Source organism: Haliotis rufescens, unplaced genomic scaffold, assembly GCF_023055435.1.
Source record: "Haliotis rufescens isolate VD_foot unplaced genomic scaffold, xgHalRufe1.0.p SCAF_12, whole genome shotgun sequence".
NCBI lineage: Eukaryota > Metazoa > Mollusca > Gastropoda > Lepetellida > Haliotidae > Haliotis > Haliotis rufescens.
Window position 1 is genome coordinate 800,934 of NW_025963802.1, and position 22,912 is coordinate 823,845.

The following is a 22,912-nucleotide window of genomic DNA, read 5'->3' on the forward strand; positions in this document are numbered from 1 at the left end:
TCGTGAAATCATGATGACAAGCTGTGAATATCTGATCTCTCGTGAAATCATGATAACAAGCTGTGACTATCTGATCTCTGGTGGATTCATGATGGCAAGCTGTGACTATCTGATCTCTGGTGGATTCATGATGACAAGCTGATGACTATCTGATCTCAGGTGGAATCATGATGACAAGCTGTGACTATCTGATCTCAGGTGGAATCATGATAACAAGCTGTGACTATCTGATCTCAGGTGGAATCATGATGACAAGCTGTGACTATCTGATCTCTGGTGGATTCATGATGACAAGCTGTGACTATCTGATCTCTGGTGGAATCATGATGACAAGCTGTGACTATCTGATCTCTGGTGGAATCATGATGACAAGCTGTGACTATCTGATCTCAGGTGGAATCATGATGACAAGCTGTGACTATCTGATCTCAGGTGGAATCATGATAACAAGCTGTGACTATCTGATCTCAGGTGGAATCATGATGACAAGCTGTGACTATCTGATCTCAGGTGGATTCATGATGGCAAGCTGTGACTATCTGATCTCTGGTGGAATCATGATGACAAGCTGTGACTATCTGATCTCAGGTGGAATCATGATGACAAGCTGTGACTTTCTGATCTCAGGTGGAATCCTGATGACAAGCTGTGACTATCTGATCTCTCGTGAAATCATGATGACAAGCTGTGACTATCTGATCTCTCGTGAAATCATGATGACAAGCTGTGAATATCTGATCTCTCGTGAAATCATGATAACAAGCTGTGACTATCTGATCTCTGGTGGATTCATGATGGCAAGCTGTGACTATCTGATCTCTGGTGGATTCATGATGACAAGCTGATGACTATCTGATCTCAGGTGGAATCATGATGACAAGCTGTGACTATCTGATCTCAGGTGGAATCATGATAACAAGCTGTGACTATCTGATCTCAGGTGGAATCATGATGACAAGCTGTGACTATCTGATCTCTGGTGGATTCATGATGGCAAGCTGTGACTATCTGATCTCTGGTGGAATCATGATGACAAGCTGTGACTATCTGATCTCTGGTGGAATCATGATGACAAGCTGTGACTATCTGATCTCAGGTGGAATCATGATGACAAGCTGTGACTATCTGATCTCAGGTGGAATCATGATAACAAGCTGTGACTATCTGATCTCAGGTGGAATCATGATGACAAGCTGTGACTATCTGATCTCAGGTGGATTCATGATGGCAAGCTGTGACTATCTGATCTCTGGTGGAATCATGATGACAAGCTGTGACTATCTGATCTCAGGTGGAATCATGATGACAAGCTGTGACTTTCTGATCTCAGGTGGAATCCTGATGACAAGCTGTGACTATCTGATCTCAGGTGGAATCATGATGACAAGGTAATGAATATCTGATCTCTCGTGAAATCATGATGACAAGCTGTGACTATCTGATCTCTCGTGAATTCATGATGACAAGCTGTGACTATCTGATCTCTGGTGAAATCATGATGACAAGCTGTGACTATCTGATCTCTCGTGAAATCATGATGACAAGCTGTGACTATCTGATCTCTCGTGAAATCATGATGACAAGCTGATCCCTTGTGGAATCATGATGACAAGCTGTGACAGGCACGTTTATATATAAGTGAAAAAATTGATTGGTGATTAGGTTTGACAGGGAACAATTTCAGTTAAGAATCTTGTTTTCTTTAAAGCGTGCACTCTTGTTGTCTCTTGTTCCTGTAAGGTTATTTGTAAGGTACATATCATAATGTGAGATCAATGTGCAGTAAGTGCCAGATTGCACCTACTAATTAATCAAAGACAAACACTCAACCCTTATTTACGTGAAATAACGAATAAAACACCATATGTATTCTAATAATATCTAAGGCGCCGTGATTCGCTGTGCAGAGTTGCGTCCCTTGGGCACGCCAGAAACCTAATAGTATGATTGTGGGTTCGAATCCCGGTTCGCCCCGATTATGTTTCTAGGTTTGTCAGCACCATACCCGTGCTCGTGGGTTTCACCGAAGTGGTAAACGTATGAGACCTGCATCACTTCGGGCTTTCCTCCCACATTAAGCTGACACGCCGCGATATAACTGGAATATTTTTAAAAGCGGCGTTTAACCCAACTCACTCACTCGAATAATATCATGTCTATGGAATAGCTATTATCAAGTCAATGGTTTTATTCCGCGCATGCATATATTTATTACCCACCTCAAAGGCAACTGGGGTTGTATACTCCCCGTTGAGCTGAGAATGAAATTCAAGTGTATACTGATCAATTGACCAGGGCAATAATACTGTAGTGCCACGAGAATTCACTGAATGCAATGAGGACGTTATATATGGACTTTTAGAAAACGTAATGGATAGTACACCTATCATATTTAAGCCTTTAAACATTGACATGTTTTGAATGTCATGGTGTATCATGCACTCTGATATCTTTAATCCTTTTTTTGATGAATGTTCTTATAAATAACTGATACTTGTTGTTACTATTTTATTTTATATGATTGCAATACAACATATGTCCACCCCTTGCTGGTCACAACTAATACCGCCTTTGTTGTTGCTCACGGCACATCATTAGATAGTAATGCAGAGCTCCAGATAAGCTGCGTATCTGCGTGAAATACGCATAAAAACTGCAGAAATACGCAGTAAAATAAAATCCAAGCGTATCAAATACGCAACGAATCTTACAGATACGCTACAAAAATAAAACTTGTGCGTATCATCAAAATAATGTTAAGTTACCCTGCGTATTCGATTAGCCAATCAGCAACTTATTTTGAAATTATAAACGGGCATTCCGTCAAACTTGCCAAACTCCACGATGACAGTTACATCATGATCATTTGCAATCACACTTTCTTGTGGAAGTATCGTGGTATTTTTGAGTCCTATAAAGCTCTCGAACCCACACGACACCAGTTTGCAAGAACCAGATGAATAGTGTTTTTAAATATTTAACTTAAATACCCACATGTGTAAAAACAAGTGGGTAACAGAAATTTGAATACCCAGATAGAATTACTGATACCCAATGATTTTAAAATGCATGGGTAAAATACCCACAACACCAAAGGCTTATCTGGAGCTCTGGTAATGAGAGAGATATTCTTACGGTTTGGTTATGCCTGTTTAATCCTGTCATTGTTGGTATCCTGCCTTTGAAACATATACATCTACATCCATGTCAATATTGTTGATGGTATATATTTCAGCTGAACTGAAATGGCGCGAAGCTGCACACTAGGCCTCGTGGGATACGGCTGAAACAAAACATGTATATTTTATTTGCCTACATCTGCGGATTCGTGTGCCGACAATGTCATTGTGGAATTGTTGTGAGTGATTTGTTTTGAATTGGATGTGATATAACGAGACGTAACATCAACTGTATATGCATATTCCGTTTTCTGTACTATTCCATTCTGTATTAGAGAGAGTTGGTTAGTTTCTATATAATCAGAGTGAGATGGTTAGTTACTATGTTATTAGAGACAGTTGGTTATTTACTTACCATCAGTGAGCGATGGTCACTTCCTTTATCATTAGCGAGAGTTGGTTATTTACAGTATCATTAGAGAGATAGTTGGTTACGTACTGTTTCATAAGAGAGAGTTGGTTACTTACTTTATCATTAGAGAGAGTTGGTTTCTTACATTATCATTAGAGGGAGTTGGTGACTTACTTTATCATTAGAGAGAGTTGGTTATTTACTGTTTCATAAGAGAGAGTTGGTTACTTACTTAATCATTAGAGAGAGTTGGTTTCTTACATTATCATTAGAGAGAGTTGGTTACAGACTGTATCATAAGAGAGAGTTGGTTATTTACTGTTTCGTTAGAGAGAGTTGGTTATTTACTTTATCATAAGAGAGAGAGAGTTGGTTACTTATTTTATCATAAGAGAGAGTTTGCTACTTACTTTATCATATGAGAGAGTTGGTAATTTACTTCATCATGAGAGAGAGTTAGTTATTTACTTTATCATAAATAAGAGTTGGTTATTTATTGTTTCATTAGAGAGAGATGTTGTTTACTTTACAATTACAGAGAGTTGGTTACTTGCCTTATCATAAGAGAGAGTTGGTCATTTACTTCATGATTGGAGAGTTGGTGACTTACTTCATCATTAGAGTGAGTCGTGACTTACTTTATCATTAGATGAATTTGGTTGTTTTCTTTATCATTAGAGAGTTAATGTTTGCTTCATTATTAGAGAGTTAGTGACTTACTTCATCATTAGAGAGTTGGTTTTTGTTTTGTTTGTTTGTTGTTTAACGCCGCACTCAGCAATATTCCAGCTATATGACGGCGGTCTGTAAAATAATCGAGTCTGGACCAGACAATCCAGTGATTAATATCATGAGCATCGATCCACGCAATTGGGATCGATGACATGCATCAACCAAGTCAGCGAGCCTGACCACCCGATCTCGTTAGTCGCCTTTTACGACAAGCATAGTCGCCTTTTACGGCATGCATTGGTTGCTGAAGACTGTGACTTACTTCATCATTAGAGAGTTGATGACTTACTTCAGTAGTATATAACGGGTCGCCAGAAGGCCATTTTGGTTGATCCGGTTGATCCAGGCATATGCGAAGTTGATTGGCTGATCCAAGTCACGTGATCGGATAGGATGACTCATGCATCAACAACGCGTCGGGAAAAGGGGGGAATGAAAGGTGTGTGTTTATAAGGCAGAAAAGAATTCATAAGAAAACAAAAGTAAAGGGTTATGAATAGAGCTATGTGTATAGCGTGCTGCCCTAAATAGACAGACCGTACCCGTCAGCCCAGTTTGAATTGAGCGCGCTTGACAACTGACGTGGCCTCGTCGTTTAACCCGCGCTCGCTAGAGCGTGCGACCGGTTTTGATGAATACAGGGTGTGTGTTGAAAGTACATCATACCACAATAGAGACGGGTTGTGTCAACATGATATACGCCGGGTAATGTAGGAATAAAAAATGTACGTCTAGCTGGATCAAATTCATCTTCTACGGTCTACAAGTTGTACACAATGAACGTTAGACAACCTGTATAGAAAAAAATATAGACAACATAGATAAGACTACACAATCAGCAAGCTAGCAGTGTCGTTTAATTACATTTAGCGCGCAACAACGAAGTAGTCACGTCACCCTGCATTGACTATAACGCTGAAGGCAGCCGGATTTCGAATCACCCGCGCTGCGTACTATTGTGAACCATTTGTAAAGAATTATTCAGCCCTATGTCCCGACTTGCTGTTTCAATGCTAGCTTTTCCATTTAACGCGATGACAAATAACCCCTACGGTTTGAGTCTTAACCGTGTAACATGATGTGCACAGTTTTACTTCAGAACGTGCTATTTTGAAAATAGATAGAAAACTGATAAGTACATGTAGCAGTGTGACGACACGAAGCTAGGTTTGTTGGGAAAGTGATGGAAGCAATCTATAGGACATTTTCATGTTTACAATACTCACCCTTAATTCGAAGAGAGAACAGAGTTTATCATGGAAAAATGTTTCACGAGGAAAATGTTTTATTGGAAATATATGTCGAAGCAGGTTTATTCATAGCTAATGTATAGCAGAGAGACTAAGCCACCGACCGCCCATAACAATGTCAACATACCCCGGCCTTACAATTAATGTCAACATACCAGCCTCGCCTGAAGCTTCCCATTCATAAATTGTGTGACCAGTGTCCCGTATTTTTGATATGTTAGGGAAGATGTGTTGTACATTTGTTATTTGAAAAGGGAGTTATTTCAGAGAGGATATATATGGGTATTCCCCTCATTAAACCTTTCTTACGTTGGTGTCTATTAAACGTATCCGGTATTTAATACATTTGAATGATGTAGGAAAGTATGTGCGTGTAGATGTTGTACCTATATCCGAACACGAATGTATGACACCTATCAATAGATCAATTACGGTTCTAACCACGACACGCAACATGGCTATGAGCGTAGTTAGCAGTTCATATTTATAAAGACATCGTAAATGACAGATTTCTGATGAATGAACTCGCCCGCACACATGTCTATAGGGTTATGTTCGCCCGAACTGTAAACAGTGACACATTTGATAACAGGAAGGGTGTGTGGAATGCACTCGTCCTTGTAAGGGTAAAATACGCGTTTAAACTCACCATTTAAATGACATTAGTTTTTAGATGTATTGGTATCAGTGAGTGAGTGAATTTAGTTTTACGCCACACTCGGCATTATTCCAGCTCTAGGACGGTGGTCTGTCAATAAACGAGCTTGGACCAGACAATCCAGTGATCAACAGCATGAGCAGCGATCTGTGCAACTAGGAACCGATGGCACGTGTCATCCGAGTCGGCGAGACTGACCAACCGATCCCCGTCAGTCGCCGATAAGCATGGGTTACTGAAGGTCGATTCTATAACCCGGACCTTCACGGGTGTAGTATGACGAAGACTATATACTAATATGATCCCTTTTTTAACATACTCACACATGAAGAAAGCATCAGAGATTAGACTTGACCCTAGAGATATATTTAGGAAGACTACGTTGAGAAAATCACAACAGAGAAAGAAACCACAAGCAGCCAAGAAGTCGACGCTGAAGACAAAGAAGAGACAGGTAACACCTAAAATGAATACGATGACAACCAAACAGGGATCGAAGACAACACCCTAACCCGTGAAAATACAACATGTGTCGGAGGTGAAGGCTGTGGTGGAACGGGCACTTGCTGCCTTGAAGCGTCAACAGAGTCAAGGGTATAAAAGAAAGCTTCATACCCTCTAATCGCACACCGTATTGGATCACCATGGGGGTTGCCACCTGTCCGGACTGTGAAAAAATGTTTTCAAGGAGAGATGTCATGTTACGACACAGGAGAAATAAACATAGCATACCGCCGCCGTTACAAGCCCACCCGCCGCCGCAAGTCCACCGACCATTACAAGCCCATCCGCTACCGCCGCCGCCGCAAGCCCATCCGCTACCGCCGCCGCCAATCGACCCGCCATTACAAGCCCACCCGCTAGCGCCGCCGCCGCAAGTCCACCCAAGGCTTGTAATGGCGGGTGGATTGGCGGCGGCGGCGGCGGTAGCGGATGGGCTTGCGGCGGCGGCGTTAGCGGCTGGGCTTGGTTATTTACTCTATCATTAGAGGGAGTTGGTTATTCATTTCATCATTAGAGAGAGTTGGTTGTTTACTTTATCATCAGAGAGAGTTGGTGACCTACTTTATCATCAGAGAGAGTTGGTGACCTACTTTATCATTAGAGAGAGTTGATGACTCACTTTATCATCAGAGAGAGTTGGTGATTTACTTTATCATCAGGGAGAGTTGGTGACCTACTTTATCATCAGAGAGAGTTGGTGACCTACTTTATCATTAGAGAGAGTTGATGACTTACTTTATCATCAGAGAGAGTTGGTGACCTACTTTATCATCAGAGAGAGTTGGTGACTTACTTTATCATTAGAGAGAGTTGGTGACTTACTTTATCATTAGAGAGAGTTGGTGACTTACTTTATCATTAGAGAGAGTTGGTGACTTACTTTACCATCAGAGAGAGTTGGTGACTATCTTTATCATTAGAGAGAGTTGGTGACTTACTTTTTCATTAGAGAGAGTTGGTTATTTACTTTATCATTAGAGAGAGTTTGTGACTTACTTTTTCATTAGAGAGAGTTGGTTATTTACTCTATCATTTGAGGGAGTTGGTGACTTACTTTATCATCAGAGAGAGTTGGTGACCTACTTTATCATCAGAGAGAGTTGGTGACTTACGTCATCAATAGAGAGAGAGTTGATGACGTACTTTATCATCAGAGAGAGTTGGTGACCTACTTTATCATCACAGAGAGTTGGTGACTTACTTTATCAATAACGAGAGTTGGTGACTTACTTTATCATCAGAGAGAGTTGGTGACTATCTTTATCAAAAGAGAGAGTTGGTGACTTACTTTTTCAATAGAGAGAGTTGGTGACTTACTTTATCAATAGAGAGAGTTGGTGACTATCTTTATCAATAGAGAGAGTTGGTGACTTACTTTATCAATAGAGAGAGTTGGTGACTTACTTTATCATCAGAGAGAGTTGGTGACTATCTTTATCAATAGAGAGAGTTGGTGACTTACTTTATCAATAGAGAGAGTTGGTGACTTACTTTATCATCAGAGAGAGTTGGTGACTATCTTTATCAATAGAGAGAGTTGGTGACTTACTTCATCATTAGAGAGAGTTGGTGACTTCATCATTAGAGCGAGTTGGTGATTTACTTTATCATTAGAGCGAGTTGGTGATTTACTTTATCATTAGAGAGAGTTGGTGACTTACTTTATTATTAGAGGGAGTTGGTGACTTACTCTATCATTAGAGGGAGTTGGTGACTTACTTCATCATTAGAGAGAGTTGGTTATTTACTTTATCATTAGAGAGAGTTGGTGATTTACTTCATCATTAGAGAGAGTTGGTTATTTACTCTATCATGAGAGAGAGTTGGTGACTATCTTTATCAATAGAGAGAGTTGGTGACTTACTTTATCATTACAGCGAGTTGGTGATTTACTTTATCACTAGAGAGAGTTGGTGACTTACTTTATTATTACAGCGAGTTGGTGATTTACTTTATTATTAGAGAGAGAGAGTTGGTGACTTACTTTATCATTAGAGCGAGTTGGTGAATTACTTTATCATTAGAGAGAGTTGGTGACTTACTTTATCATTACAGCGATTTGGTGATTTACTTTATTATTAGAGAGAGAGAGTTGGTGACTTACTTTATCATTTGAGAGAGTTTGTGACTTACTTTATCATTTGAGAGAGTTGGTTACTTACTTTTTCATTTGAGAGAGTTGTTTCTTAATATGATTAGAAAGATTTGGTTACGTGCTTTATCATTAGAGAGAGGTGTTTACTTACTATATTGTTGGAGAGAGTTTTCTTACTTACATCCATGTGTTTCTATGCTCTCAATGCCACACTCTTCACAGCAAATGTCACGATATTTAAACCACTATAATAATGATGAAACATTTCGAAGAGTTGTACGAGTTACCCTCTTGTTAGGGGACACTGGTCGTCGAGTATTCTTGGGCACATCTACAGTTACGTCCCTTTGCTATGCCAGTATCCGCTGGTCGGGGTTTGATACCCGATTTTGACCCTTGGACTATCGGCACTTAACCCCTGATGGTTTGTTTCACCAATGAGATACACGTCGCGGGGAATATGATGCACAATTTAAAAATAATATATGTTTGGTTGTTTGTAATAAACGAAAACTGGATACATGACGATATGCAATTCATGCAAATGTAGTCCAACATGTCAATTGTAACCATGTATGACTGCCTTTTACTATCACCTGTACCGCAGTGAAACCTTGTTTAAAATAAACCTGTGTCACTGTCATGTTAAAATGGCAATGAGTCATGTATTAGTCATATGTAGATGACTTCTATCATCGTAGTGTTGTTGCAATGAAGCCATGGCAAAGGTATAATGTCACTTAAATAATACCATTAGGATTTTCATGTGAACTGATTGCAATGTCACCAAGTATTGTCATGTCATGGAACTATGTACGAGTGCGTTATATTGTTCAACATCTCAACTATTCCACCTGTCAGGCAGAGGGATATAACAGAACTTATACAGTACACTATAAGTTGTAGCAGGATCACGAGAAATCCACGTGCAGTCTGTCTTGCTTATGGCGGGGTATGGGGGCACGGGTGGCCCAGTCGTCTAAGGCGCCGCGATTCGCTGTGCAGAGTTTCGTCCCTTGGGCACGCCAGAAACCTATGATTGTGGGTTCGAATCCCGGTTCACCCCGATTATGTTTCTAGGTTTATCAGCACCATACCCGTGCTCGTGGGTTTCACTGAAGTGGTAAACGTATGGGACCTGCATCACTTCGGGCTTTCCTCCCACATTAAGCTGACAGGCCATGATATTACTGGAATACTGTTAAAAGCGGCGTTAAACCCAACTCACTCACTCACTCACTCACTCACTCACTCACTATGGCGGGGTATAAAGGATATATTCTCCCGCTGAGAAATTTATTGCCCTTCAAGGCGGGATACATAGTATTGTATCAATATCACGTGGACCAATCAGATCTCATCATTCTGACATTGATAAAACGCCGTATATTACATGAAACACATGCATTTTCAGAAGAAGGCTAAAATTAGTTGATCATCATGACTGGCAAGAAACGAGTAAACAATGGCCACGACCTGGATCTTGACAGAGGAGAAGAGAAACTGGTTGACAATGAGGATGAAAGACTGCACTATACCCTGATTCAAAACCCGCCGTGTGTGGTACTGTTCAGTGCTGCCTTACAGGTATGGGATCAAGTTATTTACATATTAATCAGATGACCCGTGATGATCCGGGTTAGAACAGGTCTTCAGCAACCAATGCTTGCTGTTACTGGATTGTCGTAAGAGGCGACTAACGGGATCGAGTGGTCAGGCTCGATGATTTGGTTGATGCATGTCATCGTATTTCATTTATGTAGATCGATGCTCATGATATCCGTCCCTGGATTGTCTGGTTCAGACACGATTATTTACAGCCAGCCATCATATGGCTGGAATATTGCTGAGTGCGACGATAAACAACAAACAGCACAGTTACTGAAATTATTAACATAGGCAGAGACTTAAAATGCGTGTATTTTACACTGAAAGAAATAAGATTATTTGTTTTTACAAAACAGCTGCTCCATTTGATATAAAATAAGGTGACAAAAATATCAGAGCATGTATTTGTGCAGGGACTATGTAAAACTTGAGAGACCCGTGAAGATCCGGGGTAGAATAGGTCTTCAGTAACCATTGCTTGTCGTAAGGGGCGACTAACGGGTGGTCAGGCTCGCTGACTTGGTTGATGCATGTCATCGTATCCCAACTGCGTGGATCGATGAACATGATGTCAATAACTGGATTGTCTGATCAAGACTCGATTATTTACAGATTGTGGCTCGATCGTAGCGCCACCAGTGGCAATTACTCGTTAAGTCCCTACTATGTCCCAGCTATTTACCAACCAGGCTCTGTAACTTGGCTGATTGTGCGTCGTCGTTCACGACAGAGAGGGACGTTGATCATAATATCGATCACTGTTTGTCTGACCCATACTACTATTTGGAGACCGCCGTGACATAAATGTTGACAAACAAACCAAAACACAACACAAAGTAAACAAGTGATGTTGGTACTTCCTTCCCCTTGCAGCACATCATGATGAACCTTGCCTTCACGGTAGCCACTGCCTTCATCATCTCAGACGCTGTGTGCGCAGCTTATGACAGTCCAATCAGATCGAAGCTACTTTCCTCAACACTGCTTATGAGTGGCTTAACCACGCTACTTCAAACGGTTGTCGGTATCAGGTGAGAAGATAAAGGGCAAACACGAGAGTTTGGTTAAGAATGTCAACACGGGGGAGATGGACAAACCCGAAGGCAGGCCCCTAGTGTTTATATTTTTAACCAAACCTGAGAGAATATATGTCTTATAAACCGTAACAAATCTGAAACAACATTTATCAAAAAAATTATATTCCTACACTTTCCATGAACTTCAGGAAACGGACGTAATATATCTCGTGCTTGCGAACATGTGCTTGAAAAAATGAGATTCTTAAAAGCATTGTGATTTATCAGCACCTCTTTAGCCTAGTGGTTCACTCACCAGACTACAGATACGAGAGTTGCAGGTTCGATCCCACTGAAATAGAACTAACATTGTCTTTATCGAAAAAAATAACTGACGATAACTGACTTTGAGTGTACCATATGGAAACATAATGGTCCATTCTGAAAATTAGACATTCGTTCATATATATAGTTACACAAATTGTCAAATCACAAAATGCACTTTTCTCAAAAAGCTCTATCCATGTATTGTAATTACAAACTATGACCAAGGTAACTGTGACATTGCCTGTCTTCAATCAATGCCTGTGTTAGGCGTCTTCGTGTCCTTGATGAGGAAACACGACCGTTATCTTTTTACGCTACTCTGTGGAACTCATGTCTTGGAAAGGGTTTTGTCGTTTTATTTCCCATTGTCGCAGCCCAGAGACACGAAATTCTCTAAGGTTGGTTTGTTTGTTTGTTGTTTAACGCCGCACTCAGCAATATTCCAGCTATATGACGGCGGTCTGTAAATAATCGAGTCTGGACCAGACAATCCAGTGTTTAATATCATGAGCATCGATCCACGCAATTGGGATCGATGACATGCATCAACCAAGTCAGCGAGCCTGACCACCCGATCCCGTTAGTCGCCTTTTACGACAAGAATAGTCGCCTTTTACGGCAAGCATTGGTTGCTGAAGACCTATTCTACCCCGGATCTTCACGGGTAGGAGTCATGTTAACAAGATATATATTAACAGCGTGACTGACCCATTGGACATATTTTCCAGACTGCCGATCTATCAAGGGCCATCGGCCTCCTTCTTTCCGGCACTTCTAGCCCTGCAGAACAACCCTGAGTGGAAATGCCATGATGGTGAGTGAGTGAGTGAGTGAGTGAAGAAAGAGTTACGGAATTGCAGGTGTTATTGAGTATTTGATACTCGAAAAAATCATTTTGAACCCGAATATTTTCTAAAAACATTACTTATATGGTTTTACGCCGCTTTTAGCGATATCCCAGCAATATCACGGCGGGGGACACCAGAAATTGGCTTCATACATTGTACCCATGTGGGGAATCGAACCCGGGTCTTCGGCGTGACGACCGATAGCTTCAACCACTAGGCTACCCGACCGACCCCATTACATATTACCTTTCCACGCATGCCATGAGTTTAGAAAATATTCGATTCTGATCTGTCAGTCTGAGGTTTCTAATCACAACAACCACATTGAAACAGCTGATTTGACGCCCGCATAACCGCGGAAGCTAATATTTACAGAAAAGTGCATTACTCCCTTCCATTTTCGGTTAAGACATTATGAAATAATGACGTACAATTATAGGTTACACAATTCAGATTCTAAATATCGATTTCAATCATTTTCATAATGCTGCATGAATGACTAAACTATAAATATTCGTTTATTCGCATCTACGTGAACCGGGAAAATTTTATGAAACGTTATTCCTTGTTTAAGTACTTTGTAGAACGTTTTTTCACCTTACCGTAAATATCAATATTGATGCTTGTACACAATTCGATCGTTTTCAAGGCAATTTAACCAGTATGGCCCAAGGCGGCAACACTTCCAGTCTCAATGGTTCGGCAACATCAGACCTGGCCTTGCTGTCTGAAGAAGAGAAATTGAAACAGGTGCATTGAATGTGTGTAAATGTTTTGATTAGAGAAGGCAGAATTGAAACCTATACATTGCTTAAAGTGAGTGAGTGAGTTGGGTTTAACGCCGCTTTTAACAGTATTCCAGTTATATCGCGGCGTGTCAGCTTAATGTGGGAGGAAAGCCCGAAGTGATGCATGTCTTAGACGTTTACCACTTCGGTGAAACCCACGAGCACGGGTATGGTGCTGACAAACCTAGAAACATAATCGGGGCGAACCGGGATTCGAACCCACAATCATAGGTTTCTGGCGTGCCCAAGGGACGCAACTCTGCACAGCGAATCGCGGCGCCTTAGACGAATAGGCCACCCGTGCCCCCATTGCTTAAAGGTTTTATGGTAGACATGTAGGGGACATTTCCAAATTTGAAGTGACGAGACCCGTGAAGATTCCGGGGTAGAATAGGTCTTCAGCAACCCATACTTGCCGTAAAAGGTGACTATGCTTGTCGTAAAATGCGACTAACGGGATCGGGTGGTCAGGCTGCTGACTTGGTAGATGCATGACATCGATCCCAAATGCGTGGATCGATGCTCATGATATTAATCACTGGATTGTCTGGTCCAGACTCGATTATTTACAGACCGCCGTCATATAGCTGGAATATTGCTGAGTGCGGCGTTAAACAACAAACCAACCAACCAAATTTGACGCATCAGTGACAACCATGATGTTCAGTGCAATTCCCTATTTTGACTAGTACAATATGTTCGCGTCTTTAACAATTGACTTGCCTTTGCATGTTTTTATGACAGGTGCCACCGATTGGGCAGGATACGCTCACCTTTTTGCGAACACTTGGTATCATTACTATTTGATAGTGATTCATAAACACGTGCTCATGATATCGTCGGAATCGTACAATCGACTCTTCTTTTTGCAGAGATTTATGTTGGGTATGGAAAGTGTTTTGTCGTTTAAATTATATGTAAACTGCTTGATCCAAAGAGACAAATGAGACAAGTGTGTTTCGTTGGTTTGTTGTTTAACGGTACCTTTAGCAATCTTCTAGCTATATGTGAGTGATTGAGTTACAAGTTAACGTCACATTGCCCGTATTTGAGAACAGTTTTATAGTTAAAAGACCTGTCAGTTTACAGTGAAATATTAGCATGATATCAACAAGTGTACATTGAAAACTGACAATTTCAAGTACTTTAAAATTCAAATTAACATATACTCAAATGCTCCGAGAAAACAAAAATCGATAAAACCTTGTTGATAACATACTTTTATTTTGATAGTACATACGTGCAATTATGCAGGGGAAATAATATTGCGCTATCACCTGAAATGACGCTTCCTTAAAAATCTCAATAAGCAATTTAAAATTGAGAACAAAATACTCCAAAGAATTTACAATGTATTCATTAATACAGTTTGTTTTAAGTAAATCGCCTGTCAAAAGAAAACATATAACCATGTGTTTTTTTCGTGGCTAAAAATGAGAGCAATTCCGCAATCCTCACGGGGCAGAACCATGTTTTGTTTGTTATTTAACGGCGCGCTCAGCAATATTCCAGCTATATGACTTCAGTCTGTAAATAATCAAGTCTGGACCAGACAATCCAGTGGTCGATATCATGATCATCGATCCACGCAATTGGAAACATGTACACCTACATTGCACGTGTGTACATTTGCGAGTCCAATATTGTGCCCTGTAAGCATTCCGTGACAGAACATGGCAGAACAAGTACCCCAAATTTGTTCCACGAACTAACTAACTAAATTGGGATACGTTCTATTAAAATCAGCATTGGGATTCGATACCACTCTCTGTGAAGATATCAGAAACCCTTTTAAGTTCGTCACATCAGGTGAACATTCTACTCGACCAATCTACATAGCGGCTTATAATTCTCTGTACAAACGAGCGAAGCATTCGGAACAGCACTATCTGACTTCTGTATCACGGAACCGAACGTAAACGGTGAGTTCGGAAAGGAAAAATGATATTGTTACACCCTGTTCTTTTCCAAACATTTCTTCAACTGCTCTTAAAGCGGCGTTCAATGCCGTCAGTCTGAAAATGAAGACGAAGGGTTTTATAAAGCCTGGTGAAAACTCTTACTGGTTAAAAACCCCAAGCATCCTTCTTTTTGATCAGTAGATCAAAGTTCGTTCATGGTTCATCTAACGCCAGATGTTGACGAAGAGAGGTATCGTTAGTCCGTACCAGCCAAGCCGAAACCTTTTATAAACTTATCGGAGTCGGAAGTAAATATCTTATTTTAATGAGATTGTCATATTTTTCAGTTATCGGGGAGTTTGATGACTGCTTCAATACTGGAGATTGTGATAGGCTCTACTGGTTTAGTTGGGGTGCTTCTCCGTTACATCGGGCCGCTCACAATCGCTCCAACCATCGCCCTCATTGGGATCTCCCTCTACAAGATCCCAATAGCGCAATCCAGGCCTTCTTGGGAAATTTCTTTCGGGTTTGTATGAAAATTGCACATAACGTTAAAATATCTTTAAAATATCATTTTGAAATACAGTTCTACAGTAATACTTAATGTCTTTGTGACAGCCAGTTAAAGAAGCACATCAATTAAAAAAGAACAAGACAAAAGAGTCGATTTTCGACAATCGTATCGATAGAAATCCTTAAGGGACTATGAAAATACAATGAAAGGATATCTCGAGTTAATGCGGTGTATATCATAGATTTTAATGAAGAGAAAACATTTATTATATTATTTCATGGCAGATTTATAAAAAAATCTGTGGCAAAAACTGTCGGTCGATGATTTGACGTTTGAGTTACCAAAGTTCCGGTTTGGTATTTTTGCGTGTCTTGAGACATATTAAGTCTCTTATTTTTGAACTGTTGGGATTAAAAATCCGGAAACATATAACTGGATTTCACTACAATCTTATCGTGATTGCAATGCCACTTTTCACACGTTTGTACATTGTCTGCTGTGCGGAGTAATGACTTTGGTTTCTACTGCAATTAGGGAACAAAAGTATTTTTAATGTGCGTTCCTGTTACGTTCATCAATGTTTTGTCCGTTATGGCATGGAGGAAATTATACAGATACGCATCAATCATGTTGTTAGAATTAACCTTCAGCAACCTGTGCTTCCCGACATGGGTACAATGTATGAAGCCAATTGCTGGTGTCCCCCGCCGTGATATTGCTGGGATATCGCTAAAAGCGGCGTAAAACTATACTTACCATATAAGTAATGTTTTTGGAAAATATTCGGGTTCAAAATGATTTTTTCGAGTATCAAATACTCAATCACACCTGCAATTCTGCAACTCTTTCTTCACTCACTCACTCACTCACTCACTGAAGATCCGGGGTAGAATAGGTCTTCAGCCACCCATGCTTGCCGTAATTTGTAACGGGATCGGGTGGTCAGGCTCGAAGACTTGGTTGATGCATGTCATCGTATCCAATTTACGTATATCGTTGCTGATGATGTCAATCACTGAACTGCCTGGTCCAGACTCGATTATTTACAGACCGCCGTCATATAGCTGGAATATTGCTGAGTGCGGTGTTAAAGAACAAACAAACAAACATCTGTCATATCTAACTAATGTTTCTTGTTTCAGTGGGATAGCATTACTTCTCATCTTCATCTTGTACATTCCACATGTCAAAATTCCACTGCCGAGAAGGGGAAAGACGAAACGAAGCTATCTACCGTTATTTCAACTCTTCCCGGTATGTTTATGTTTATCATTAATTGTAAAACTAAAATAAACGTCACATTCAAGAATAATATGTTTAATCTCGTGCATCTCGTTCAATCAGCATGATTTGCACGTGCATTTGTCTGCACATGGCCGTATTCGTATAATATTTACATATCACTGGGGATAATAGACTGTAGAATGTGTTATATCGAGAATTAATATCACTTTCTGTTCAAATGTGAGGCATATGACGATCTTCGTCGGCGATATATCCCAAGAAAACATTCTACGTATCCGACTCAAGTTATATACAATATTCTTATATCTTCTAAACAAATTCAGAAATTTAGCATGTTTCATATTCAATGCAATGAAGCTACGCCAGCAATTGGCCCGTGAAGATCCGGGGTAGAATAGGTCTTCAGTAACCAATGCTTGCTGCCAAAGGCGACTTTGCTTGTCGTAAGAGGCTACTAACGGGAACGGATGGTCAGGCTCGCGAACTTGAGGCATGTCATTTTATCTCAATTGCGTAGATCGATGCTCATGACATCAATCACTGGATTGTCTGGTCCAGACTCGATTATTTACAGACCGCCGTCTTATAGCTGAAATATTGTTGACCGCGGCGTTTAACACACAAACAAAACCAAAAAATCCAAAACAAAAACAAAAACAAACGTCAGCAATTGCTTCTTTTGTTAACAATTCAAAAATCTTCAATTGAAACTATTTGTTGTTGTCGTATGTAATTCTTCCAGTAACCATTTTACACCAAATATTGTGTGGTGGACCTGATTTTGTTCCAAGGGCGGATGGCCCACTCAAGTAGCGAAACAAAAATACTTGAATTGAAAGTCAGTGATTAGACCAGGTGTTCGCGAAAATGTAAATAGAAGAAATGTCCCCTTCTTATCTTTGTATAGAAATTTCTTAATGAAACCACGGAATTAAGTGCGTCTTTAACAATATACTTGATATTTTCCACATTTATATTCCGCCATAATATGTAAACAAGTTGACAATGGGTGTACTTTCAATTCAATCTTATCATCCCCAAAGACTCTGCAAGAGATTGAACCTAGACGTTCAGAAGAGATGTTAAAAAAATGCAGCGCAAATACTCGGGGTAAAAGAAGTCGTCAAAGCCATCGATGTATAAAAAAACATATTATAGGCTATTCCGCACAACACTTACTTACTTATTGTACGTAATAATTAAAAAGTGAAAGGGTCATCAGTAAAACGTTTTAATAGTGAGTGAGTGAGTTGGATTTAACCTTTTTTTGGCAGTATTTCACAGCGTGGGAGGAAAACACGAAGCGATGCAGGTGTCAGGCGTTTACCATTTTGATTATGAGCACGGATACGGTGCTGACAAACCTAGGAACATTATCGTGGCGAACCGGGATTCGAACCCACTGCCATAGGTTTCTGCGTACACAAAGGGACACAACTCTGCACAGATAATTGCGGCACGTTAAGAAGTGCCAGAAACTATAATCATCTTAATACATGGGATTCCACTGATAGTCGTCTCTGAAAGAACTTCTCATCATATAAAAACACATATTACCTTCCTGACTGAATAAAAAGTGTGACACTTTGCAGGTTCTGTTGAGCATCCTGGTGATGTGGGCTATCTCCGCCATCCTCACCATCACCGACGTCTTCCCCAACGACCCCGAAAACATCCGCTACAAGGCAAGGACTGACGTGAAGATGTCGCTAATAGAGCGCACGCCCTGGTTCTACTTCCCGTATCCAGGTGAGTGAGTGAGTGAGTGAGTTGGGTTTAACGCCGCTTTTAACAGTATTACAGTTATATCGCGACATGTCAGCTTAATGTGGGAGGAGACCGCCTCCGTGGTCTAGTGGTAGAGCGTCCGCCCGGAGAGCGGAAGGTCTGGGGTTCGATCCCCGGCCGCGTCATACCAAAAGACGTTAAAAGATGGTACTTGTTGTTACCCTGTCTGGCGCTCGGCTTTAAGGGGCTAAAACAAGGACTGGTCGGCTCGGAGTCAGTATACTGTGTCTGAGTGGGGTATTCATATTAAACTGCGGCATGGTATCTGAGTGAGCTAGCACTATAAATCGGCATCAGTCCGGACTAGTACAAGCAGCCACACACACACACACGTGCATACACGTCGCTATATAAGTGCAATAATCTTGGACGCGACGTTAAACCCCATTTCACCTCACCTAATGTGGGAGGAAAGCCCGAAGTGACGCAGGTCTCAGACGTCGAAACCCACATCGGCGAAACCCACGAGCACGGGTATGGTGCTGACAAACCTAGAAACATAATCGGGGCGAATCGGGATTCGAACCCACAATCATAGGTTTCTGGCGTGTCCAAGGGGCGCATTTCTGCACAGCGAACCGCGGCGCCTTAGACGACTGGGCCACCCGTGCCCCCTGTATCCAGGTGAAGCCTTGTCTACCAAACATTGTATAACAGAATTAATAGAAAATAAGTTTTGTTGTTGCATTTTAATACAGGTTACACACTATACCAGCTATATCTACGCGACTTATATTAAATGGAAGAAAACTACCTAAGAATGGCATATGTACACAATTTATATTTACAATTCCCATACAGTTTGCATCGTAAAGATAAGAAACCGGCACATTTTCAGGCATTTGTTGCGACGTTACCATTAAATTACAACAAATGTTATGTTTGGGATAACACTTCCTCAGTGAAGTACTGATTCTAGTACTTTTGGGGGATGATCCAATCCGGGATTCGAACCCACACTACCAGAGTGGGGCACCTAATCGCCAGCACACAAAGTCAGCTATCTAACCCACACAGCCACCGAGGCTTCTACAGAAAATGAAAGTCCGACAACTAGTCTAGATCACGTACTTTGTGTACCCCTCTGACAAGTGTAAATGGGCACGGCTCCCATGGCGGAAAGCTGTGAACACACAATGCCATTGAGAGAGTGAACAAATGTAACACGTGTTATATTTAGGATAACACTTTCTTTGTAAGTACGGATTCTCGTACTTTTTGGGGTTGAGACCCATCGAGGATTCGAACCCACACTGCCTGGTGCCTCCTTCTTATAAATCGTCGTCAACATCTTTAACCCTTCAACTTCTGTGTTCTATTGCAGGACAGTTTGGACTACCATTATTTAGTCCAGCAGTTTTTGTTGGATTCCTGTCTGCCTTTTGCGCGTCCATGATTGAATCTGTGGGGGACTATTTTGCCACCGCGAAAGCATGTCAAATCGACCCACCGCCTGATCACGCTGTCAACAGAGGCATATTGGTGGAAGGTCTTTGCGGACTACTTGGCGGAGCGATTGGCACGGGACATGCTACAACGTCATACAGTGGAAATATCGCAGCGATATCTGTGTCAAAGGTTAGTGATCTATTTGTTTGTTTAACGCCTCACTCAGCAATATTACAGCTATATGACGGCGGTCTGTAAATAATCGAGTCTGGACCAGACAATCCAATGGCTGACACCATGAGCATCGATCTACGCAGTTGGGATACGATGACATGCATCAACAAAGTCAGCGAGCCTGACCACCCGATCCCGTTAGCCGCCTTTTACGACAAGCATATTCGCCTTTGACGGTTAGCATGAAGACCTTTTCTACCCCGGATCTTCACAGGTGCAATCGTTAGTGATCTGTTGAAAAGGTTGGGGAAATAAGTAAGTTATCTTATGCACATCCAATGCAGTACCAGTAACTTAATTGAGTCAATTACTTAAAATGTCCGTGTAGCGGTTTTGTGACAAAAATAAATTTGCACCAAGATCGGAGGTGGTGCTAACATTTATTTACACAATAATCGTTTTGACTTAATACATGAATACATGAATTTGTATGCTATCGTTTAACACGTGAACGTTTATGTTATGGACTGTTTCATGATCCTATTTTGAGTTACAAACGGTTTTGGCTGACATAACTCGCTTGACCCACAAACACCTGGTGTTTCAGAATCCAGAGGCGAAGCGTGAACGTGATCATTTTTGTTATGGACTGTTTCATGATCCTAGGCAAAATTTGCTCCCTAGAATTCTACCTGTTAATACTTATCTACTCAAGATGCATATTGTTGACAACTTTCTATGTTCTCTCTGTAATGCCGAGCCAGAATCTATCCAGCATCTGTTTTGGGACTGTAGGGTAAGCAAAAACTTCTGGAAAAGATTTTCACAATGGATTGAATCCAAGTGTCCACATACTGGCAAGATAAATCTTACTTCAGATCTAATTCTTTTTGGCTTTTCAAAACATTTCCACACCGATAATATTTTTGATCTGATACTCTTATTGGCCAAATTTCACCTTTATAGATGCAAAATGAAAAATAACCAACCAACCATTACACATTTCCAAAATGAGGTTAAATGTTATTACCAAATAGAAAAATATAGACACTTTAATAAAGCCAAACAGACAGAATTCTATACGAAATGGGCTCCTTATGAAAACCTTTTGAAAATATAAACATTTGCTATTCGAAAACTTTACTAAATATATATCCTGCATTCTGTCTTCTAAAGCTTCTAGTGAGTGTGAATGTGTGTATGGATGTGTGTGAATGATATGTACTTTCTTAAAAAACCCTGGTCATGTATTTTGACTCCTATCGAAACACGATGTACTCTTACCAGGAACAATAAAAAACAAAAAAAAACAAAACAAAAAAACCCAACCTTTCTATCATGATGTCTAACTGTAAAATATAATGTTTTGCTTTCACATTTTCGTGAGCAATTTACTCCAAGAGAGAAATTTTGTGCATGCGTTTGACCATTTACATTTGCCCAGTCCTTGCCATATATTAAACAGTTGATTTGACTTCATGATTGTCATCAATTGTTACAAAGGAAGACCAAACATGAATTGTCAGATGTTTAAATAGGATATGAACAAATAGAATGTTTTTTTGGGGTTAAATTCTACACATATAGCAACAAGATGTCCCCAGCCTTCTAGTGGGCAGTGAACATTTGTTATTTTCCGATTTGGTAGTTGATTCAATTTAGGAGCTGATTAATTACTTGTCGAAATCGTTTTGAAGAATAAAGAACAATCAAGCTGTTGGTTCTCTTTTTAACCATAGATCTTTTGTGGTTTAGTTTCATTTTGTTTCTTTCGACAACTGGACCTCTCTGAAGCTGAACATTGAGATGAGGGGGTCGGGGATGTAGCCTAGTGGTTAAAGCGTTCGCCCGTCGCGCCGAAGAACCGGGTTCCATTTCCTACATGGGTACAATGTTCCCCGCCATGATATTGCCGGAATGGTGCTAATAGCGGTGAAAAAACATGCTCACTCTCACTCACTTATTGAGATAACAAAAACAGAAATAATATGGATGTCGTTACCAAAATAAATCTACTAATTTGATCCTTTCCTATTTTCCAGACCGCGAGTCGATCCGTAATGCTGTGCTGTGGCTTTAGCCTTGTATTGATGGCGGTTTTCGGTAAATTTGGTGCTGCCATAGCAACCGTTCCGGATCCGACACTAGCTGGTACTATTGTCGTCCTAAGCGGAATGCTCGTGGCCATTGGCCTGTCCACCCTCAGCCATGTCAACTTGAACTCGTCCAGAAATATGACAATACTTGGAGTGTCGTTATTTTTTGGAATATTCCTCCCTGAGTGGGTGGACAGACATAGTGACTTCATTGATACAGGTACACATACAATTCTTGTTTTCTGATGCCTAATATGTCTTGGAGTTGAAACTCATCCATTTATGCAATAATGATTTCGGCGAAAGACAACTATAAACAGACATGACATCGGTAAACCCAACTGTTTTGGCAAACTAGGCATATTGATTCGTCCGTATTAACCACCATTTGCAAACAGCATATTTCAGGCAACACCATGTATAAATTACGAAAAACAAGTCGTTT

The 22,912-nt window shown here is 40.6% G+C and overlaps 2 protein-coding genes across 3 annotated transcripts in view; one reads left to right on the forward strand and one right to left on the reverse strand.

Annotated features, from left to right (window-relative positions):
* The window catches only part of LOC124124654 (neuropeptide-like protein 29), a 234,840-nt gene that overhangs the window by 198,777 nt on the left and 13,151 nt on the right, over positions 1-22,912 (reverse strand). The gene's annotated exons all lie outside the window — the stretch shown is intronic.
* The window catches only part of LOC124124657 (solute carrier family 23 member 2-like), a 49,404-nt gene that overhangs the window by 21,064 nt on the left and 5,428 nt on the right, over positions 1-22,912 (forward strand). For both annotated transcript variants that reach the window (XM_048393234.1, XM_046487876.2), the window contains exons 3-11: positions 10,185-10,357; positions 11,252-11,409; positions 12,450-12,535; positions 13,219-13,319; positions 15,606-15,787; positions 16,918-17,029; positions 18,613-18,769; positions 20,133-20,386; positions 22,414-22,687. In XM_048393234.1, coding sequence (XP_048249191.1) covers positions 10,211-10,357; positions 11,252-11,409; positions 12,450-12,535; positions 13,219-13,319; positions 15,606-15,787; positions 16,918-17,029; positions 18,613-18,769; positions 20,133-20,386; positions 22,414-22,687 — 1,471 coding nt within the window. In that variant the 5' untranslated portion in view covers positions 10,185-10,210. The remainder of the gene's footprint in view (positions 1-10,184; positions 10,358-11,251; positions 11,410-12,449; positions 12,536-13,218; positions 13,320-15,605; positions 15,788-16,917; positions 17,030-18,612; positions 18,770-20,132; positions 20,387-22,413; positions 22,688-22,912) is intronic.